Source organism: Eutrigla gurnardus (assembly GCF_963514095.1).
Source record: "Eutrigla gurnardus genome assembly, chromosome: 19".
NCBI lineage: Eukaryota > Metazoa > Chordata > Actinopteri > Perciformes > Triglidae > Eutrigla > Eutrigla gurnardus.
The window spans coordinates 15,711,921-15,733,595 of NC_139930.1; the positions used below are offsets into that span (position 1 = coordinate 15,711,921).

General features: G+C 41.5%; 2 protein-coding genes across 4 annotated transcripts in view; one reads left to right on the forward strand and one right to left on the reverse strand.

The window, feature by feature from the left end:
* LOC311030025 (cytochrome P450 26B1-like) overlaps positions 1–12,129 on the reverse strand; it is a 16,434-nt gene extending 4,305 nt beyond the window's left edge. The window contains exons 1-10 of one of the 3 annotated variants that reach the window (XM_084035520.1): positions 11,736–12,129; positions 11,045–11,122; positions 10,857–10,941; positions 10,571–10,606; positions 10,331–10,470; positions 9,837–9,960; positions 9,070–9,214; positions 8,720–8,830; positions 5,438–5,565; positions 234–321 (exon numbers count right to left, since the gene is read on the reverse strand). In XM_084035520.1, the coding sequence (XP_083891646.1) occupies positions 234–321; positions 5,438–5,565; positions 8,720–8,830; positions 9,070–9,214; positions 9,837–9,960; positions 10,331–10,470; positions 10,571–10,606; positions 10,857–10,941; positions 11,045–11,122; positions 11,736–11,925 (1,125 nt within the window). In that variant the 5' untranslated portion in view covers positions 11,926–12,129. Of the gene's footprint in view, positions 1–233; positions 322–5,437; positions 5,566–8,719; positions 8,831–9,063; positions 9,215–9,836; positions 9,961–10,330; positions 10,471–10,570; positions 10,607–10,856; positions 10,942–11,044; positions 11,123–11,735 lie in introns of all 3 variants that reach the window. The other 2 variants (XM_084035519.1, XM_084035521.1) reach the window with 2 other exon arrangements.
* Positions 12,130–14,377: 2,248 nt separating this feature from the next.
* The window catches only part of LOC311029616 (5-hydroxytryptamine receptor 4-like), a 31,672-nt gene continuing 24,374 nt past the window's right edge, over positions 14,378–21,675 (forward strand). Inside the window, exon 1 of the mRNA XM_084034839.1 lies at positions 14,378–14,516. The gene's annotated coding sequence lies outside the window, so the exon portion shown is untranslated. The remainder of the gene's footprint in view (positions 14,517–21,675) is intronic.

A 21,675-nucleotide genomic window follows, 5' to 3' on the forward strand; every position in this document is an offset into this window, starting at 1 on the left:
CCATATGCATTTACTTTATGGATTCATATTTCTGCCTTAAATGTCTTTTTTATAATGATCTACGGGAAAAATGGCTTTTTAGCTGCAATACTGCTCCTGGCCACTAAAAGAATGGAAGCAAGCCTGTATCCGGTTCTAATTATCCATTCAAATGTCTCATCGTTACACTTTTTGTCTTCTTCTTTGTGTGTGCATGTATTAATGTGTCATCATGAGCAGAGAACTGCAGTCACCTTAAGGAAGACGTCGGTGAGTTTCGTTCCAATGCAGCCTCTGGGCCCGTTGCCGAAGGAACACAGGAAGTGCTCCTGGCCTGCATTCCTGCGCATACAAACAACAAAGTGGGATGGTTACACACAGGGCCGGGCGATACACCGGAAACATGGATCACACCAAAATATTTCATGTTTCCTGATGAACAAAGATTGATTTGAACCGATTGATTACCTTTTTAACCGCCGTACTTTGAATGTCACTCCACAGCGCTACTAGTGTCAAGATTTAGAAATGCATCTTTGACCGACCCCTAGCTCGTTCCAGCTGACCTCTGACCTCATGCGAGCCACAAGGCATCAAGAGACAAATCGATGAACTGAGGTGGGTGAATCGCCGCCATGACTTGACACGTCTTGTTGGTCTGACTCTCTCGGCCTCACCTGCCGTAACCTTCCAAATTATCTCTCAAAAATACACTTAAGTATATAAAAAAAGAGATGCCGCTCGTTACCAGACGGCAGGTTTGTCAAAAGCCTGCTAATGCAGGCCATCTCTCCCCTCTCACCACTAATGCATCCTGTCTTCCTGAAACCTGAGCTCTGATTAAAGGCAAACAGGAAGCATTAGTGGTGTACAGTCCGGTGTGTGTGAGTTGGACATGGAGAGAGAGAAGGGAGAATATTAGAGTTCTCTGTCTAATGGTTTAATGTACTTCCAGGCCCATCCTGAACCAGTAAGATGTATAGTGGACCAAACCATCCTGTAAGACAGCGAGAGAGAGGAAGTCCGGCATGGGGCTATAACAAATATGTTCAATATATCACGTGAATCAGAGAAGTATAATCTACTATACTAAGTGTAATAAAATACCATTACAATACATTAATTCATGCAATTAGATTTTCGTTTTGATGGAAGCACGTCTGAAAGGTACATGCTTTGGTTTAGTGGTATATTTACTTTTGTCTTCATATGTATCGTGTGGAAAACTTGGCAAACATGGATACATAACATAAACAAAACACTTGAAAATGCTCAAATTCTAGATCTGATCTTATGCTTATGATGATCTTATGATCTTAAGCTAGTCGGCTACCAAGTAACATTAATGAAAAACAGCAAAAGAAAAAAAATGTGTGGATGAGATTATCGCAGGCATTTAAATTGTCAATATATTTCCATATATTTATAATCAATATGAAATGTTTACTAACATCTGAAGTTTCCATCTAAATTAAAAAGGACTTTAACAAACTTTCTCTTAAAAAAAAAAGGAAGAAAAATCTGGAAATTAATTAGAAACATTTTTAAAGGAAAAATGTTCCTTTAATTATTTCGGAACCAAATGAAATTCTTATCTCCAGGAAATTACAGACCTTAAAATAAAGTCTTACTAAAGCATCCGATCTACAATCTAAACTATAGTTCTGCTGAATGGAACAATCCTGGGATAAAACCTACGGCTATCCTTCATTAACACACACCCATAACACACAGGCCTCAAGGTGTCTTTAGAGACTGTTTGGTTTAGTTCTGAAAAGTCTCAACAGTCATTTAACAACCATAATCTCATACATACGGTTTGCTGAGAATTTCCATTTCAAATGAAATGTCAGCATTTTTTACAGCCATGAAGAACTGGCTGTTCTCAGATTTATCTAAAACAACACGACCCGCTGCAGTAGCTCAGATTTTTATCTGTTTAGTCGTGTTTCCGATGAACGTATCTGCGGCCGGAGCCTGTGTGGGCGCTCCGCTGATAGGATGTTAACATGCACCTCGACCGTTTGCTTCCGACTGGAAAAGCATACAAGCACACAGGCTGCATACATACAGTATGTACTGGGACACACACACACAATTACTGCACAGAAACACACACACACACGGATGATTTGGTTAAACTGTAGTTATTGTAGGTGGGCTTGTTATGTAACGGCACTGCAGTCATTAAATTACACAGCCAGGAGGCAAGGAAGGAAGCCAGGCAACTATCAAGGCAGACAGGAAAACATGTCTCCAGGAAGACTGACAGATGGAGGAGCGGAGAAACAGGCAGGTAGGAGGAGAGAGAAACAGACCGGAAGATAAACAGAGGCTTGGAAGAGCAAATACTTTAAACAAACACAGACAGGCAGTAAGACAGTTACATCCTGAGGGGAGTTCACTCATTTAAAACAAATAGGACTTAGTCAAGACTCCCTATTCTACAATCACCCCTCAGCACCAGTCAACCGGGTCACAAATACGGTACATAATGTAATTTTCCTTAAATGGCTGGGTACTGTAGTTTTTTAATCATCCCTCTAGCATGTAGAAGTAGCTGGGTATTTGTAGCAGGTGGATTTGCTGCACTAGTGAGCATTCAGTACGCTGTAAGAGGGGTCGCCTCAAATCATCCTGCGGTTCATCAGAATGAAGATGAATGTTTGCTAGACTTTACGTCATATTGTCTCAAGGAACATTTCCTCTGACTCACTCCTTAACCCCCTCCCCCCCTCCCCCACACAAACACTAACCCCCTCCCCCCCTCAAACACACAGGATTCCCCATTGGTAAAAACGGTTACCATGGCAGCAGTTACCTGTCTATTCATTCATAGATGATTTAATATATAGTGTTCTGTTTGTTTTGTTTTTTTACGCATCATTCATGCAGATCATGACATTGTTTTATAAGAATGTAGTTTGAACTCATTATATATGTTTTTAATACAATCGTGATTCCTTTTTGTGAATTAATGATGTGACCATAATGAATATTTTATTGAAAGACAATAAAATGTTTGCCTTTGATAAATCGTGCGTCACCCAGTGGAAGATTCTGCTGTAGGAAAAATGAAATAATAAACTGATATTCTCAGTTAAATCCTCACATCCAGACAAAACATACTGATATTCATCATTTATTCATTTCTTGACCTTGTCACCAAGCAGTACAAGGTCATTTATGATCACGCTTGCAGCGGCAAACAAGGGGGGATAAAAGCTGCTTAAACGCATACATGTGATATGTAAATAGTGGGTTCTATTTAATGGGTTTTATAATGGTTATGTTTAACTGAGGGAAGCCCCAAACTACAGGAGGACATTTCATTTTAGAGGAATCACCCTCTCATTGTTCTGAGAGACACGCAGAGGGGGGAAAAGCAGGATGGGATCTTCTCTGACTCATTTCTCTCTCACACACACACACACACACACACACACACACACACACACACACACACACACACACACACACACACACACACACACACACACACACACACACACACACACACACACACACACACACACAGGGAATCCCTATTGGTAAAGACATGTCAGGTGACTGGTTTCCATGGCAGCAGCTATCCTACATGCATACATTCATAGATCCCCCCCCCCCCCCCCTCCCCTCCCTCCGGCTCAGTCGCCTGAATGAACAAGCATGAATGAGAATAAACAGGTGAATGGAGGAAGCGGATGAATAGAAAAACAACTGAGGGAGAGAGTGAGCGAGAGACAGTGAATTGGTGAAGGAGTCAGATCGGGTTACATTTAACCGGAGCAGGTAGCGGGCCGAGAGGTGCGACGGATGCCGACTGGTCTTGGTTGTGCGTCGCTGTCGTGTTCGTGCTTTTCTTTTGTTTTCCTTGAATCTAACCGTTACGGCCGGATGTCTGTCTGCGCTATACAACGGGTGTGAAAATGATCAAGCCATATCTATGTGCTCAGGCATTGTTAATCTATCTGCACGGGTTGCTATGGCAACAATGTAGGCGTATGTATATGCGGCGCTAATTTAACACAGAATCATAAAACAGTCTGCAGTCTGGACCCCGAGACAAAATAGCCTGCTAGTCTGCTTTGTGTGGAAGATTAATATGAAAAAATCCATCTTATTTCCATTGATTTAATTAGAGAAAACATAATTCTACCCTCGTTTTAGGATTTACATCTTCAGAGTCATATCATGTCCTATATACACTCTATGCTCTTAGCTGGTGAGTTCCTTCCTTCCTCATTTCCTCACCACTAACGCCTATAAACTCTGTCCATTACCACTTTTTCCATCCATCGACCCATCAATATAAATGAATCCATCATTCCTCTCTCCGTTTTTCTCTTCTCACCATCTTAATTCAATTTCTGTTTAAATGTTATCTTTGAAAAGAAAAAAACATACATGTTTTCTCTTTCTGGTTTTTATGAAAATGGCTTTTTTTGTGACGCATTTCCTCAATCCTTAATGTGTCAGAACACTGAAAGCTTTCTGACTCCTTCTAATGGTCAGAGCATGTGTGTCAATGTGCAGGTAGGGTGTGTGTGTGTGTGTGTGTGTGTGTGTGTGTGTGTGTGTGTGTGTGTGTGTGTGTGTGTGTGTGTGTGTGTGTGTGTGTGTAGACATTTCCCCATCAACCTTTAAGGATAAACCACTTATAACACGGTCATGAAAATGTCACAGGTTCAGTTCCCAGAGACAGTTAATGAGAAAATGCATTGAAAAAAGCATCATGAAAAGGAAATTTACAGCTATAGTTACTCAACTTGTAATTATATACCGGTACTCAAAAGGAGCCATGTTATTGGTCTTTCCAGGACATATTTTATTATGCTTTTAACTCTTCTGTTCGATATATGACATTAAATTATTGTCTTTTATTCCGCCGTGGGTTAAATGTGTAGGCGAAGGCAGCAGCATCTATTATAACAGCAGTATATTTCCTGTTTGTGCAAACGTCTCTCTCTGCCTCTACTCTACTCTTCTTGGTGTGACTCCACAAATTACCAGAAAAAAACATACCGTTCTTGTGTTCTACTTCATATTCATTATTTTCTTCTTAAATAGAATTAGCCCCTCATGCTTATATGCTTCCACCGATGAGTAAAGTCACAGTTTGCATCCACGTCCATCATTTTATCCTATTAGACACTTGTGTGAATTGTCATAATTAGGATCTTAGGATAATGTGTGTCGTGAGGTCACAGTGACCTTTGAGCACAAACGTCTCGTTCAATATGGCCGGCTTCACTGGAAAACAACCCACTCCCAATAAAATATGAAGAGCTCATTATTAGCTGAATGAAAATACATGGATTCTTAATTTCAGGTCATTATAGACCAATAAACATAAAAATGAACATTACATTCCATCTCTGCCTGAATCCTACACACTGGTCCTTTAAGTCTATTTCCGTAACGAGAAACTCAATAAACATAAAGCTGAGATCGTTACCTTCCACTCCATCTCTCCGGCAGGAAGTCGTCCGGCTGCTGGAACACCTCCGGGTCGCGGTGGACGGAGTGGCTGATATAGATCACGCCATAATCCTTCGGCACATGACACCCTGCGAGCGTGGAGTCCTACACAGACACACACAGGGAGGGAGGAATCACATGATTATATGATATTCTGATTAAATGGCGACATACTGAGAGTGTGAGGCCTCACAAGAGTCACAGAGACAATTCCTGATTGGATGAACTGAGCTGAGTTTGGTTTTCATTTTTTTTAAACCTGTAAAGTTAGGACTCAACATGCTATTTTTACCCCTTTGAACCAAAATTAATGGGAAACTTCAACAACACTGATGTTTGGCTCCAATGGGAAATCGCAGTTCCATTTTCAACCAAATTTTTTTTCACTAAGCTCCAGAGAAAGGAGCCACCTTGGGGCAAAAAGACCACTTACCCCATTGTTGCCCTTTTAATTCACCTATTCACTACATCCATTAGCAGTTGCACTAATGGACCGCCACAGAAGAGGATCACTGTTTCCGTTTCCTCTGCCCCCCCTCTCTCATCTTTCTCTCCTCGCCTCTCTCTGCTGGAGTGGAAAATCTTTTACAATCCTCCTCCTTTCTCCCGCTTCTTACTGAGAGATGCCTCTGTCATCGTCAAGTTCATTCCTCTCTCCCTCTTGCTCACACACACACACACACACACACACACACACACACACACACACACACACACACACACACACACACACACACACACACACACACACACACACACACAGTTACTAAAACTCTTGCATATCTTAGTTCCAGCTGGATGGAGCTTCTACTTTTTCCACCTGATGGTGAATACTAATAATCTCTCTCTTTCTCACACACCGACCTGCACACATAAACATCTCATCAGGCCTTTTCTCTGTATTAGTGTTTGAGTTTTTACCAGAGGTGGGGCCAACTGTCACTCTTTCTGGTTGCGTTATTTTATTATTTAATATTAAAACATCACTTTGGTGTCATAATTTAAAAAAAAGAAAATTCAGAAAAGCACAGGCAAGGATATCATGAGAATGTCCCATACATTTTCTATATTAAATCCAGTGTAAATTTCAACTTAAAGGACTACTTCACCGGTGGAAACATGAATCTGTATTGAAGTGGGTCATAAATGTAGTGGAAATGTAAAATAAATGTCTAATTTGGTGCCTTCTTGACTGAGAAAAGGCAGACAGTGACTTTTTGGCGCATGTGGATGGAAGACAACAACTCCTACAATGCCAATCCCCCCGCCAGTTTGCACTCACACATCACCGTCTCAAAGTCATCAACAAGAGAGAACACAGAGATCATGACTGAAACTTTACTGACAAGTGACTGTTTACTAGTGATATTTCTAGTAAACAGTCGGCCTCTTGTCCTGTGACAAATTGTACACTTGACACAGTCCCATGGCGAATGGACCAGGTCAGCGGCGAGCGAACCTGACTGGCGGTCTGGCGGATGAGGCTCTTTTTCGGAATAGAAACACGGATATCTCCCATCTCTGGGGGAAATGAGGGAATGGTGCACCACCATTCAAACATACGACCTGGTTTCCAACGATAGAGAGCTTAATGCAAATGGGTGAAATATTCCTTTAAAAAGTATATTATACACGATTTCAGTGTCACATTTGGCACTTTTGCAGCAGCGATTCATAACAAATTAACAATCCATCTTCCTTTTTTGTCTCTTTATTTTATATCATGACCTCTGATTTTGTGGCTTAAATATTTAAGTTCTTTCTACACTGAAGTTCTGTAAAACCCCACACGTCATGACTGCATACCGCTGAGGCCGTGGGGAATCAAAATGTACTGGTACGTTTCCCAGAAGTGACAAATGATTTTCCACTCGGCTTCACTGTGTCACCGGCACACATCAGTCCCACCGCCAAAGCCGCCCCTTCCTTCCTTCCTTCCTTCCGGGGGAGCGGAGCCGATCAATATCAGAGACGGATCGATGCCTCCGATTGGGCTTGTTGCGTAAGGGTGTTTGATGAGGTCATAATGGTAAACACAGCGCCGTGCTGGAGGAGAGGCAGGAAGTAAACAACGCGTCCAATGAAAGGTCGGGGCCTAAATTTGGGATTCTATTGGCTGACGGGTGCTGATGTCGGAGCAGAAAGCAATCACTTTAATGACTGCAAATCGATGCTGTAACGATTGTTACACAACAATAGAGGTTACACACGAGAAGATCACAGCCCTTCATAATTAAGTCAGGTAAACAAAGTGGAAATGAGTTAGAATTCACAACGATGTACAAAATTAAAGAAATACTAATAAAGTCCTGAAGTAAATACCAGCGCAATTCATCTAATGATATTTCACGTACCATGTTTCTATTTAAAACATGCTTCTCTTTCTGTCTCACCTGCAAAATGATTTAATGCTGCAAGAGGAGACTTATACAAAATAGTATAGTCTTCAAACAAACTTCAACAAAAAACTGAACATTAATACGACTGATCAAACTGGTATTTAGTGCAGGGGCTCATGTGTGTTTCTTGTCCAGCATACTCTGCTGTTCATTACACTCAGAGAGAGGAGAGTGACAGTAGAGGAGACTTTCATCGACAGATATATTTCGCCATCTAGAGGTAAGGAGTGCAACAGCAAACAGAATTGTACCGGACCGCAGGATAATAAATGTATACAAAAGGTACAACAATCACTTTCACATGTCCTTTAAAGACATGTCACACAACAATGTATTTTAGAACAGGGTCTGCTCAGAGAATTGGGTTTCCCTGCAACGGTTACACCTTAAAATTCTTAGTTTTGTTAAAACACTTGAATGAATAGGTATTGCATGAATCAGCTTAACAAAAATATTTTTTTTCTCCTCATATCTCTTATGGGGTGAGGGTTAGGGTTGTAAGTTGTATTCCATGTATTCCATTGTAATCCATGAAGAACATAGAAGATAATTTATAATGAATGGGTCGTATTAACTCTAGTCAGGGTTTGATTGACAGATGGTCTACAGGCACAAAACCAAGCATTTTACTGTGTCTATAATCCAGTTTATCGTATTACCACAATGATACATTTGTGATATCAAAATGACGGCAGTACTCTGCAAATACTTTTTTTCTCTCTTTTTTTCCCTTTCGGCTCGGCTGTTCCCAACAATTTGAAGCATAAAATGGTTGGCGTTCGACATTATTTGGGTCCCTACACAGACTTCTGAACCCCAGACTCCCCAACACTTCAGTCCTGAACAGTGAACAGTCTTACCTGATCAGCTATTCTGCGTCCACCAATGAAAGGAGGCCAAAGTCTCTGAACCTCCAACAGTACCGTCTGCAGGTAATCGGGGTCTTCCATTGCTCGCCGACGGGTCTTCTCCTGGGAATGGAGAAATATTTTTATTTAACTTAAAAGCAGAAAGAATTGGTCAATAAAGGTCGGTTGTAGTTACATATACATATATTTACATGCAATGTAATATGTAATGATGGATTGTAGTGGTTTGTTTTAATTCAAGCTCATGCTTACATTTTCTTAAATTAAGTCTGTGTGAACTTTGGACACACTCAAGTTACATATGTTTCATTTCTTGTTGGTGACAATAAACACACCCACACCTGTTGGTTCCCACTGAGTGCCAGTGTGAAGGAGGTGAGCAGCGACGCCAGAGCTTTGGGGATCAGAGCTGAGATGAACAGCAGGAGATGCTGGGAGGCAGAACTGGAGTCGGGCAGCGGCAGAGAACCGAGGCAGCCGACAAAACTAGAACCGCAGAGAGAGATTAAGATTCCACATCTACAAATCATGAGTTATTAACAGCATGAGGACTAGGTTTATGCATAAGAATGTCACTGCAAGAGACGCCGTGATATTCAGAGGGTTATGTTGCTGTATTTCAAAAGGCATTACAAAACCTGACCCGACCAATCGGGTTTGATAATGTAGCAAAAGAAGGCAAAAGATCCGCCATTAGGTAAACTTCCTGGAATGACTCAGTAAAAGTAGGTTTGGACCCAAAAGCACCACCAAGATATCAAGCTCAAAGTTCATCTTTACTCATTGCAACAAAAAAAAAGCAGGTGAAAGGCAGGGATTAGAGAATACAAGGCATTTATTTGGCAGAATTTCCAGAAATGTACCTAACTAACCTACTTGAGCAGATGTATGTGTGCAACAATCGAATAGAGACAGAAGTATTGGCTAATTTTCAGTTTTCGTGATCAGAAAATGAAAAATGCTGTGTGTGTGCAAGAGGAAGAGGAGGACACGAGACGCTGAGAGGGGAAAAAGAGAAGCAGTGTGTGTGTGTGTGTGTGTGTGTGTGTGTGTGTGTGTGTGTGTGACTCAGGGATAGACAGATGTACAAAGACATATGCAGTCTCACCCCTGTGTGTCATTCTCCAGCTTGTCTTTGATGATGACCATCAGTTTGTCCCTGGCCTCCAGAGCCGTGGAGAACCCAGACGACCACACGGGGACCTTCACGTTGATGGGAGCAGAGATCAGACCTGCAGGGGCAGACGGGGAGCGGGTCAGCAAACACACAAAGATGGATAAAAACGCACTAACTGTTGTGTTCATTTAAAAAGGAGAAGCGGGATATTTTGCAATACTGTCTTGCAGAACAACAAAACTCACTTACTATGTCAGCAGGAGGAAGAAAGATTGTGTGAGCGTCTTACAATATTTAAATAAAAGATTAAAAAATATTATAAAATAAAAATATTTTGGAGCAATTTATTTAAACTGAACAGAAATAAATGGGGCTTAAGAGACCATACTTGGCTGTGTATATATATTATACACATTTTTAAAAGAATAAGGCATGAGTTGTTGTTTGTTGATTTTGTGTGTGTGTGTGTGTGTGTGTGTCCCTACCATGCCAGTGTTGGGTGCAGAGCTGCATGATTTCCTGGAAAAGTTCCGGCTGCTCCTCTGCTCGTACGTTCATGAAAAGGCCCAACACCAACTCTGTCCCCAGCCGCTTAAAGGCAGAGTACACACACTCTGGCTGCCCACTACACACACACACACACACACACACACACACCGATTTGTTACCTTTGCTGTCCCAAAAATATGTGCTGCTTTGAGCTGGAGGTTTATGTGAAGTGTTACCTGACAGAGAGGTCCTTCAGACAGCGCTCACACACACTGTGGAGAGAAAGAGGCGAAAGAAACACACACACAATATCAATAAATACATTATGTACATTGTAACAACAACATAAGTCACATTCAAATGTTATTCCAGCATTTCAATTGCTATTTTATTTAAAGTATAACTATTTTAGGGATGTGTGGCTCCATAGAACAGACAGGTAGTTCTTGCACAAGATGGGACACATTGGTGATGTAGTAAAGGCTTTACAAATAACGTCTACATAATAATGTACTTGCCAACCTGGTGATATAATCATTTGATGATTTCAGACAACTTCCTGTGAACAGGCTGGTGAGGGACAGGCGGAGGAGACATGCCTCCTCCCCTAAAATGCACAAATACGTAGTCACGAATATGAATTTAAGCACATTTTTATAGCTTACTTTCTATAAAATCCATTTAATTTGTGGGGTTTTGCATGTGTTTACCATTGGTGGTGACAACGGTGTCACCGTACATGTTGGTCATCAAGTCAGTCGGATCCTTCAGAAACAAGTTGGACTTTTCTGAAACACACAACGTCAACTTTATTACAAGTAAACATACTGCACACACACACACACACAATCAAACGCACATGTCAGGGTTTTATTCTGCCTAGTGTGTGTTAAAATAGGAATATGGGTTATTATAGAAATAATCTAAAATGCAAATAAGCAAAATCCTCCTTAAAAGGCTCTGTCTAATTAAAAGCTTAAAATACACCTGTGACTAGAATAAGTTACATTGGGCTTTAAGATGAGTTTATATCAGGATGAGAATAATAATTCATATATTACAAAAGTTATGCTTTATAGAACAACTATCACATTGTTTTGAAGGGTAGAGTACTACCACCTCTCTCCCCCTCTTCCCAGTAACATCACGAGGCTCTCCCATGACAGATCACTAATCCTGGGGTGAATTTCACTCCAGAAGAGGGGAATTTTCCTTTAGTTTCCCTTTTATAATTTCGAATTATAAAATATACAAAAGTCACCATTAAAATGCTGAGTTTACTTGTCGTAACCCAAAACACGTAACCCAGTGCTGAACTCTGGGATGCTGGTGCTCACCTGTCGCACAAACACACACACATACATAGACTACCGTCCAAACAGCCGTGCACGGGGAACGTACCGCCCAGCAGCTCTCTCATGCCCCGCACGGAGCACACGAAGGCGGTGGGTCGGTTCAACACGCGGCACAGAAACACTCTGCTCCGGTGTTTCTCGATCCTCTGCCGGCAGAAGCTCACCGGGTCCCGGTAGAACTCCAGCGACTTGTCCCCGAGCACCGACACGCCGGCGTTTCCTGGTAGTTTAGCCATTCGGGCCCAACGTTGGAGACGCACTTTCGCTAAAAAATAAATTAATTAATAAATTAATGAAATGAAAAGGTGGATTTACTGTTAGAGACGCTCACACGTCAGTGACTTTAATCTCTTCTCAGACTCGGTCCGGGTTCCCGTTGTCATCGCCCGCTCATCGTGTTAATCCGCGTGCCTCTCTACCTGTGTGTCAAATTACTGCTGTATCTCACTGACGTCACGGTTCTCTGAGGTAACCAGAGGAGTGTGACGCGTTCAGGTGAGTCCCGTACTTTAGGACTACGGACGCCTTTCTGTTTTGATCACTACTGCAGTATTACTTCTGCTGCTATGCTACTCCACTACAACGGGTATGTGTTACTATTGTACGGCCATGTACTACTGTTTTATTAACTTTTCGTGTTTTTTTTTGTTGTTTCCTCAACTATACGTGATTAAACTTGTTTTACTCAAATATTTTTTCGTTATATTTTGTTAAGTGTAACTACAAAATTATTTCAACTGCTTGATCATTTGTACCCAAACCAAGTGGCAAGACCTATTAGTGTATTAGTATTGAATAAATAACACATTGTGGGATAGATAAGCACATGAATGAATACGGACAAAATCTACATGTGTGAAATAATGCAATGTTTATAACATGACACAAATATGCAGAATGATTTGAATTTTAATCAAATAAATGTGACTTTTCAAGATGCTTTAATAAATGCTAAATAATCAATACTGACGTTAATGCTGCTTGTCTACTGCTTCTGGTCTGACTGAGCAATGAAAACAAATAAAACATGTTTTTTGTTTAGTTTTTTTGTCCTTTGACTGATTCGATCTCCTGTGGTGAACTCATTCTAGTGACAGAGGGGGGTTAAGGTAGTTTATTGTACCCTTGTACTGGCTGCAATGCCCCCTGGTTGAGGGGCAATAGCAGGCAGCATGTGAGGGGAGCAGCTACAAGCAGTGAATCCCATACAAGGCCGATGCAAGGTCCTGCTTCTCCACATGCTTATTGTACCGCTGCAGGTTTAGTTGAGTTTTTGGGACACTAGAGTGTGACAGAAATAGCCACATTCAGACAACAGCTCTACTGACTTTGGCCCACACCAGGGTGGAACTTTTTCCTTTTTCCTGATAGCAGCAGAGACGGTGGGCAGAGGTTGAGGTTTGGGTAGGGCTGGTCCTCAGAGAATGTAACACATGCATGGTGGGAGTGAGAGTGGCAGTTGCTGCGGTAGAAAAAATAAACCTGTGAGAATAAAGAAACACGCAGATGGCACGGTAAATCTGTTATTATTAAATGTTTAAAAAAAGCAGCATTTTGCACAACCGCTTTGATCAAGACACTTTAACACAACACACAAGAATGATTTTACCGGTTTTCTTGCCAAATCAAAGTTTGGCTTTGCAGCAGCGCCATGACAGGCAGACAGTGACGGGCCTCTCCTGGATGGTTTCGTAATATTTAAAAAAGGAAAACAATGAGGCATCACAATAAGCATTTTTATTTAACAAGCCATTTACCTGGCCAGAAAGGATATAGCTTCAATTAAAAAGATAGTTGTACCTTCTGGGGATAGAGATCATGACATTGCTGCAAACTATGGCCACTAACCATAACCCATCAATTATTATAAAGTATAATCTGTGATAATCTTAACATAAAAAGGATGATTACAATACAGTCTTTCACACATAATAAACTCACATGAATTAACAATACAGTGGGAGATGCTGGTGCATTGTATTGCACCATAAGATAATTATAACCATCATAATAATGTTCTCAAAAGACTGAATTGGAAATCAACAGCAACTGGTGGTAAATTATTACAAATATTTTAAGGGGGACCAGTCATGTTTATTATAGTAATTTCAGCACCTCTGCTTTGGAAAAGATACAATAATGATGAACTTTTTCTACAGCACTTTTCAAAGAAAAGTGGCCCCTAAGAGCCTTACTCCCGGCGACCTTGTAAAATGTATTTATTTTATTTTTATTTTATTCATATACACAATGATAAAACAAGAATTCTATTTAATAATACAAAGGCAAATAATTGTATATATTGTATATATTCTTATATGAAATCCTCCCCCTCAATATAAAATCACTAAAACAAATTAGCCAATAGAAAAGGAAAATAGAAAAAAAGAGAAGAAAGACAAAAAAAAACAAAAAAAACACAATAAACAAACAAACAAACAGAGAGAAAAATGTATGCTTTGACATAAACATAAACTTTTATTCCAGTGATTCGGTGCTCGCTCATGCGTTTCATTATAAGGCCACACGGTGGCAGCATGGATCACCTCTCTCTGTCTCTCTGTCTCTCTGTCTCTCTCTCTCTCTCTCTCTCTCTCCCCCTCTCTCTCTTCCCCTCTCTCTCTCTCTCTCTCTAATGGCACGAGGCGGACTGTCGTCCACTGTCACTCATCTGCTGCGCGTGCAGATCAGACTTCCACGGTACGCAGCGAGTTTTTTTTTTCCTTTTCTTTCTTTTCCCCCCCTTTCTAACCGGAATATGAGAACCAGCAGCAGCACACACTCGGGCGCCCGGCTCGGAGGGACGGAGGCGAGGAGCCCGGCACAGGTGAGCAGGTCACACGCGTTGTTTTTCCACAAGTTTTGCCCAGACAGAAACAATGTTTATGGAAGGATTTCATGATGTCATGTTTTTGCTGTCAATTTCAAACACACAGCTGCTGTCCAGATCCAGTTTAATGGAGTCAAATTTAAATAATTCTCTGATTATCATGAGTTATACACGTTTCTAAACGTCACATTTATCTATTGACAGCAGATTATTTGAGTGGTGAGTCAATGTTGCTTAATCTGAAGTCATCAATTACAATACACTTCATTTTGGCTGTTTATAATTTTGTAATTATCATATACTTTATGTGACTCATTTATAAGTCCAGGTACTACATTTTTTTAAAGTTGAATTTATTAGAATTTTTACCAGCCCGCTTTAAAACAAAAAAGGCCTGCCTTACATTTGATGGTCATTCAAAATAAAATGTTTTTCATGATAAAAGAACACTAACCGCACACAAGTTTCATACTATTTGTCTGCTAAAATGTCAAAGCTTATGTCCCTTTGTTATTTTCCTCAAACCACAAAATCTAAGTGTACCGGTGGCAAGACTTTTATACAGACGTGCGGACAGAAATATAGTGTGCAGGAAATATTTTGCAAGTAGGCCTGGATACATACTGAGAAGAACATAGAAGTCAGTGGGCTAAAAGCAGGGAACTTCGCATAGAGACGGATAGCATTTTTTGTTTTATGTTTAGTATACATTCAAAGAAATTTGTTTCCAAGAATAAGTGCTTAAACTTTAGCTGAACTTTAGGTCTTATCACTTGTTTTACGAGGGGTGTGTCCATCTGAGAGTATGGATGGGTAAACATACAGTAGATATGGAGAGGAGAAGAGTTCAGGGTCAACTCTCGTAGCAACTGAGGAGGCATCTCTATCCCTGGATGGACAGACATGGACTTCACTGCATGTCATCTACAGAATAACCAAAATGATACAATAACAGTATAGACCATCCAAATAACAAGGAAGAAAAGAATAGAACAAATACAAAGGAAATGGATTTGAGGAGGATGTCAAGCAAAAAGGTATAAGCTGAACCCACACAGCCTCGTCTCCACCATGGAAGCCTGGAAAGGAGAGCCTGCACAAATACACAAGAAAACAAAACGGCTGAATGGAGAAGGTCCCGGGACGGTCGACGGGCCTGCAGAGGAGAGAGAGGGAGGGAGACAGCTGTGCTTGTGGAAGAGCTGAGGGTTATTGAGATGCTTTCAGAGGTTTACATTATTCTGGTCGGCAGGACAAATAACTAAAAGCCTCAAATGATACATTGAGCCCGAGGCTGAGACAATGAAAGAATAAGCCGTTCTAACACACACTTAACATACAGCAGGTGATAAACATCAGTCCTTTCTCTGTAGCATCGTTGTCTCGTCAATAATGACGTAATGACCCTTGATTGCTCCGACAGATCCACGCTTTGTTGTTATACAAACACCCTGGGTGATGCCTCCCCCCGTGATGGGTTTTTTATGTCATGTTATCCCGTGTTTCTCATGTGATCACCGCGAGAATCAAAGTGCTGTGAAAGGTAAATCAAAAGCGCCTTAAAGTCTGGCCCAATGAAGGGGAGCTAAAACGTGGGTAATGTAGTTAAAGTTAGGATTCCAGCTGCTGAGCCACTTGGAGACGTTCAGAAGGCTGCTAGCACGTGGTTGTCCTGACAACCAAACGTTACAATCCAAGCAGGATGATACAAAGGTGTGAATTAGGGTCGCTGCATCAGCCGTGGATAATAAAAAAAACACAAAAAAACACAAAAAAGTCATCGCTGACTCTGTTGTCCTGCTTCTATGGACATATTAATAAAGGTTCGTTTCACGTCAACGTCTCAAAAAAAATGTTTGCCGTCCGTCTGGACACATGAAAAGGTCTGCTGTTGTTCAATTATCCCGAACACGGTGAACTGATTGCTGGCATTTCAGTGCCGACGTGCTGCAGTTTCTCCGCCCTTGTTACTTTATTACGGTGTAGTTTGTCTATTAGGAACACACACTCACTTATTACCGTACGCACACACACACGAATACACACACACACACCACCCATACGATGCACAAAGGCACTCCGGGAAGGGATAAGCGGCCCGCTGCATATTTGGCTGCGTTTCAATTGATTAAGCTTTTAATTGATGGTAAACATTGTAATCACACTGTACAACACTAAGATGACGGCTCTGATACACCGTAGATTGTACTGTGTACACTAGGTGAGCATGTGTTTGTACACCAGGGAAAGAGATAAAGACAGTGATAAAAAAAAGAGACAGTGAGATGTTGTGAAAAGAGCATAAAGTCCGAAGTAGATTTACAGTCAAATATTGTAGTATTCGAGTACGTAAAGGTGTAGAATAGGTGGCAAGGTTTTAAACTCCTGACCTTTTCCCGAGTTAACCTCCACTACGCCTGCCTAACACAAATTTACTGAAAACAAAAGTTGACTTCATCTCATCGAGGGTCACCATCTCTACCTTTGTGAGTGAGCACAGCTGCATGAACTTATCCTTTCGCTAAACAGTCAAAAGTAATTCATACAAATATGTGACACGTTCCTGCAGTTTGTGAGTTTTCATCCAGCATGCTGTTTTAAGGATGAGGCAAGTTTGGGTAAAATATGCATTTGGCTTGTGGAATGGCAAAAGAGGACAGTGGATTTTGAGTCTCGTTCATTAATCTACTTCCAAATTCGGTGATATACATTACGGATATTAAGAAGAGATTATATTTAGTTAGTCCAGCATGTGGTGAAGCTTTCACATTAGAAAAATGGCGTTTTCTGAAGAAGGCTGATGCAGTGGCGTCTTCTAAAAGCAGTTCATTGTTTAAATCCCCTCCCTGGCTCTCATTGCTTTCCCTCAACATGTCTCCTATACTCCCATTAAATCTCTTCCAGCACGCACCATCTTTTGGCTCGTCCCCAGGTACAAAACATATTACATGCAGCGTCCACCTTGCAATCACAGCATCTGCCTCTTCAGCACTGACGGTAAGAACCGATAGATCCTCATTGCTCATCTTCCACTAAATTGTCTCCCAGGAGTAAATAGTCCCGATTGTGTAAACCCCTCTGCAACGTCTGGGGGAAAGAGACCAAATAAATATAAGGCGTTCTGTGAAAAAACAAGCAGTCATGGTGATTCACCTGATTATTATTATTTATTACATAACAAGTCAAATCTGGATAGAATGTAAATCTGATTTTGATTATCTTAGGAGAAAATAAGCGCCGCTGCCTCATGTGAAAAATTGAAAAGCCTGAGCGAGACAATTCCAACTCTGGCGGGCAGCCATAAGCAGACTGATAGCCCTGGCCACCTCCCAGGTATGGGCAGCTGTAAAAGAATCAGGCGGGTGAAACACACACACACTCCGGGTTGTTCAGAGGCAGGGAATGCACTCGGGTAACCTGCACGAGGCGAATTAAGGTAAAACGCTAAGATTAGTCACAGAAAAAGTGATTTTGGGGGGATCAGCCCTGGTCTTTGCATTGACTAGAAACAGTTCACTTCTTGTCCCTGCTGTTGCACGCTGCCCTGTCCTTATTAGTCGCTCCCTGGAGACGTTTAGGAAAGAGCCACCGCCTTTGGGCTAATTTTAGGCCTTCTGTACCAACGCCAACTCATTAACCCGATTCCCAGGGCGAGCTAGGCCTTTATTCATTATCAATGTCACCTCAGCCGAAGCAACATATCCGTCTACGCTTTTAGCCTCTCAGTAATCAGAGATAAGTTATCGTATTGGCAGTAAATCCAACACAGTAGTGTCAGCTCTGACGTGAGCTCTTTGTTTTGGTCGCTTGTTATGGTGCGGATACAGTATGGAAATGCTTTTTTCTGTTTCCGTTTTTTCTGTTACATCCAGACTCTACTTTCTAAACACAGTTAGTGTCGTTAAAGACGTCAGGGCTCATTTAGGACGCCGTGTGCAGCTGTTTGTTTTCGTCCCCCGTATGAAAAAAAACTGTGTGAATGCCTCCTGAGATATACACACAGCAGCACCTTCACCTGAACGAGCACTGAGTGGACTCGACACGTGTGCTAGTGCCCTGCAGGTCAAGGTGTAGAGAGGGGGAATGTGGGATCGTAATAGTGTTACTCTTGTAAGCCATAACGTTGTTTAATGGGTTTATTTTTTGACTGGCGTGTGACGTTACAAGGTAATGCTTACAGCATTAGTGGACTTAATTGAGTTGTCACTGGATAGCCAGTGATCAATTAGATTAATGGTCAATGAGCGTCAGGTGTTCTGCCGACCTCCTGATGCTGAAACTGCTTGCATTTACTGAACACCCCATCTGTACCAAAGATGTCTGGTCTGGATTAGGCCTTTAAGTGTTGGTGACAGGTAATAAAAAAAACAACAAAAAACATATAGTTCCCTTTATTTTGAATTAGTGGTATATGTGTTAAAGTTGTGATGTCAGACGCACCGGCGCGGCCAATGAAAATGTTTAGTCATACCACAGATTTTTGGTCTCTGGAGCCTGGTGACACCAAATTGGTCCAGGAGGGTGAAGTGGTTGGGCCTTCCCAACCTCCTGCTCTCCTACTTCCAGCACCCTTACTAGGACTACACCCGCCGTTCATTTTGATCTCATCAACACGTGAAGTTTTGGTTGTAACGTTATCCCGTTGATGATATCTGTCCACCGACAGACAAACACCCGGAAAAGTACTCAAAACTACCTTCCCACTACAGTAGGTGACTGGTACGGTGGAGACAATACCCGTCACTGTCAAGGCTGGTAATCATAGTCAATGTATGCAGAAGTGAAACATAAACTTTGGCTGCCAGCCCACCGCACTGATGTATCTGTTAGTATGTCTACATCTCCATGCAGCTACAATTACATTTCAGGTTTTGTGGTTATACATTCCTGAATCTTTGTTGACCTTTGCTGCTAAGTAACTTAATGAAGGAAGCAAGTAAAAATGAGAAAGGGTTGGGTTTCTTTTCTTGTGGAACAAGGAAGATTTGTCTACTTTTTTTTTTTTTTTGGTGAATGAGATCATTTGTTCTGTGAGATGAATTGATACTCAAACATGGTTTGTTGCATTTCCATCTCTTCACTGGGGCTGGATAAAACTCTTCTCAGTTAGAGGCAGACTAGGTCAAACTTTGACTTTGAATGCATCGCTGAACCACAAAAGTCCCGCCCCCTTCGTTGCTTGCGTGCGTGCAATCAGGAAGTAAGATGACATTTAATAAAATGTGTTTTACGTGTGTAGGGAAGGTGGCCATCGAAAGATTTAAGTTACTTATAAAACATCTGAGAATTAGTTAATGTGGAGGGACAGCAGCTGTTGCATTTATTATCTATATTGTTTGATTTGGCGTGAAATCTTTATGTGACAAAGCTTTATGCTGTCAAGTTTTTTTTTATTGGTTCCTTGAACGTGGTTTAAGCATGATTTCCCGGCAGCGCTCATGCAGATAGAGATATGAGAAAGTGGGAAACTGATGAACCGAATCCATAGGGAGGCACACAGTGGGCTTTCCTTCCACAGCCTGCCTGTCTTTGCCGTTTGCACACATGTAACTCTGCGTGTTCCGCCTCCATGCACATTTGTGTGTCATTCCGCAGTCATCCTCCATCTACCCTTCATCCGTTGAGCCGGCACCCTTATTGTGACGAGCCCGGCGCGCTCAATTACCTGCTCACAAACCATTAGCCGCCCCGACACAGCTTCATTCAGAGGCACACGAGTCGGATCTCGCTCCAGCCGGCCGTGCTGCACGGGGAGAGCGTGATTCAGCGCGGCCCCTGGGAAAAACCAGCGCCTCTTCAAAATGAGGATAAATGAATGCGTTTTTCAATATTCAGTAATTGCAGGTGACATTATTAAGTTGAGGTTTGAGGGTTTTGTTCGACCTATTTGGAGCAGAAGATTCATTTTGCGGCACAGCGGGTGCACGGACCATTTCTGGATATAAAATGTTTTTTATTTGGATCCCCTGTAGCTGTTATACCTCAGCAATAACACTGTTCCTGTTAAGAAAACACAGCAGTCGTGTTCATCCACAGAACACGTCTGTAGATGACAGAAATCATTTATGGATTTAAAAATTCAGGATAGAATAACAATGTATAATCAATCAAAGGAGGCATGTTATTAATATTAATTGAGGGGTTTCTCACAAGTGGCTCATTTCTGACATTCATGACCGGACTTTAAGCTTTATGGCGAATAATCTTTGGCTTTTTAATGGGGTGAGAAACCGGATCTGTTCTTCAGCAACACTGGATGTTCCAAAAGTCCGCTAATCTTTATTCGAGCTGCCAAATATGGTCTTCAAACTGGGGAGGAAAAAAAAATGTTATGGCTATTCAGCTGCTTGTTTCACAGACTGGTATTTTATGAAAACCCACCAGATTAAACGTCCTGTTTGCACATCCCATACCACATCTATGGAGCTTATGTGGACTCAAAGGCAGCCAAGGAAGCAGCCACACACACACACATTTGACCCTTCTTTGAGATAATTCTGGAGGTAATTCTCCACAGACAGGATCTGTCATTACAGCCACTATTCCAGGCTGATGGCCCAGAGGCTCACAAGTTCAAGGTGCACTGCTGTCACTGCAGGAACATCATCTCGTCCTCCGCTCAGAGATACATTCTTCTGATATCTCTTTTCTGAGAAAAACAAAAGAGATCAATGGGCTTTATGTTGAAGAAGAACCAAGCCGTTAAGTAAGGCGTTACTTAGTGTAATTTCTTATGGTTACATAATAGTGACATAATAATGAATAATAGAAACATAATAATGGTTACAGCATATATGATGATGATAATAATATTGAGTAATTACCAGTTATTTTTTTACACCGAGGGTTTTGTGACACTGAATGTACCCAGAAAGCTCTTCCCACCACAGATTTAAGAACTCTTGGTTCCAGTGGAGAGTTTAGTGTTACATTGTTACATTGTCCCAGAGAAAGTGTTTGTGTGTTGCCGGGCTGGCTCCGGCTGCTGCTGGTGATGGAGTTATTCCATGGTTTTGAATGGTGTCCCTAACCAATTGTGTTTTTTTCAGCAAACGTTTGTCATTTTTCCAAGTTCACCTGTTTCCTGCCGCTGATTTCGGTTTAAACGATACCGTCAAATCAAACCTCCTTGGCTGAGTGCATGAGTGTGCTTTGG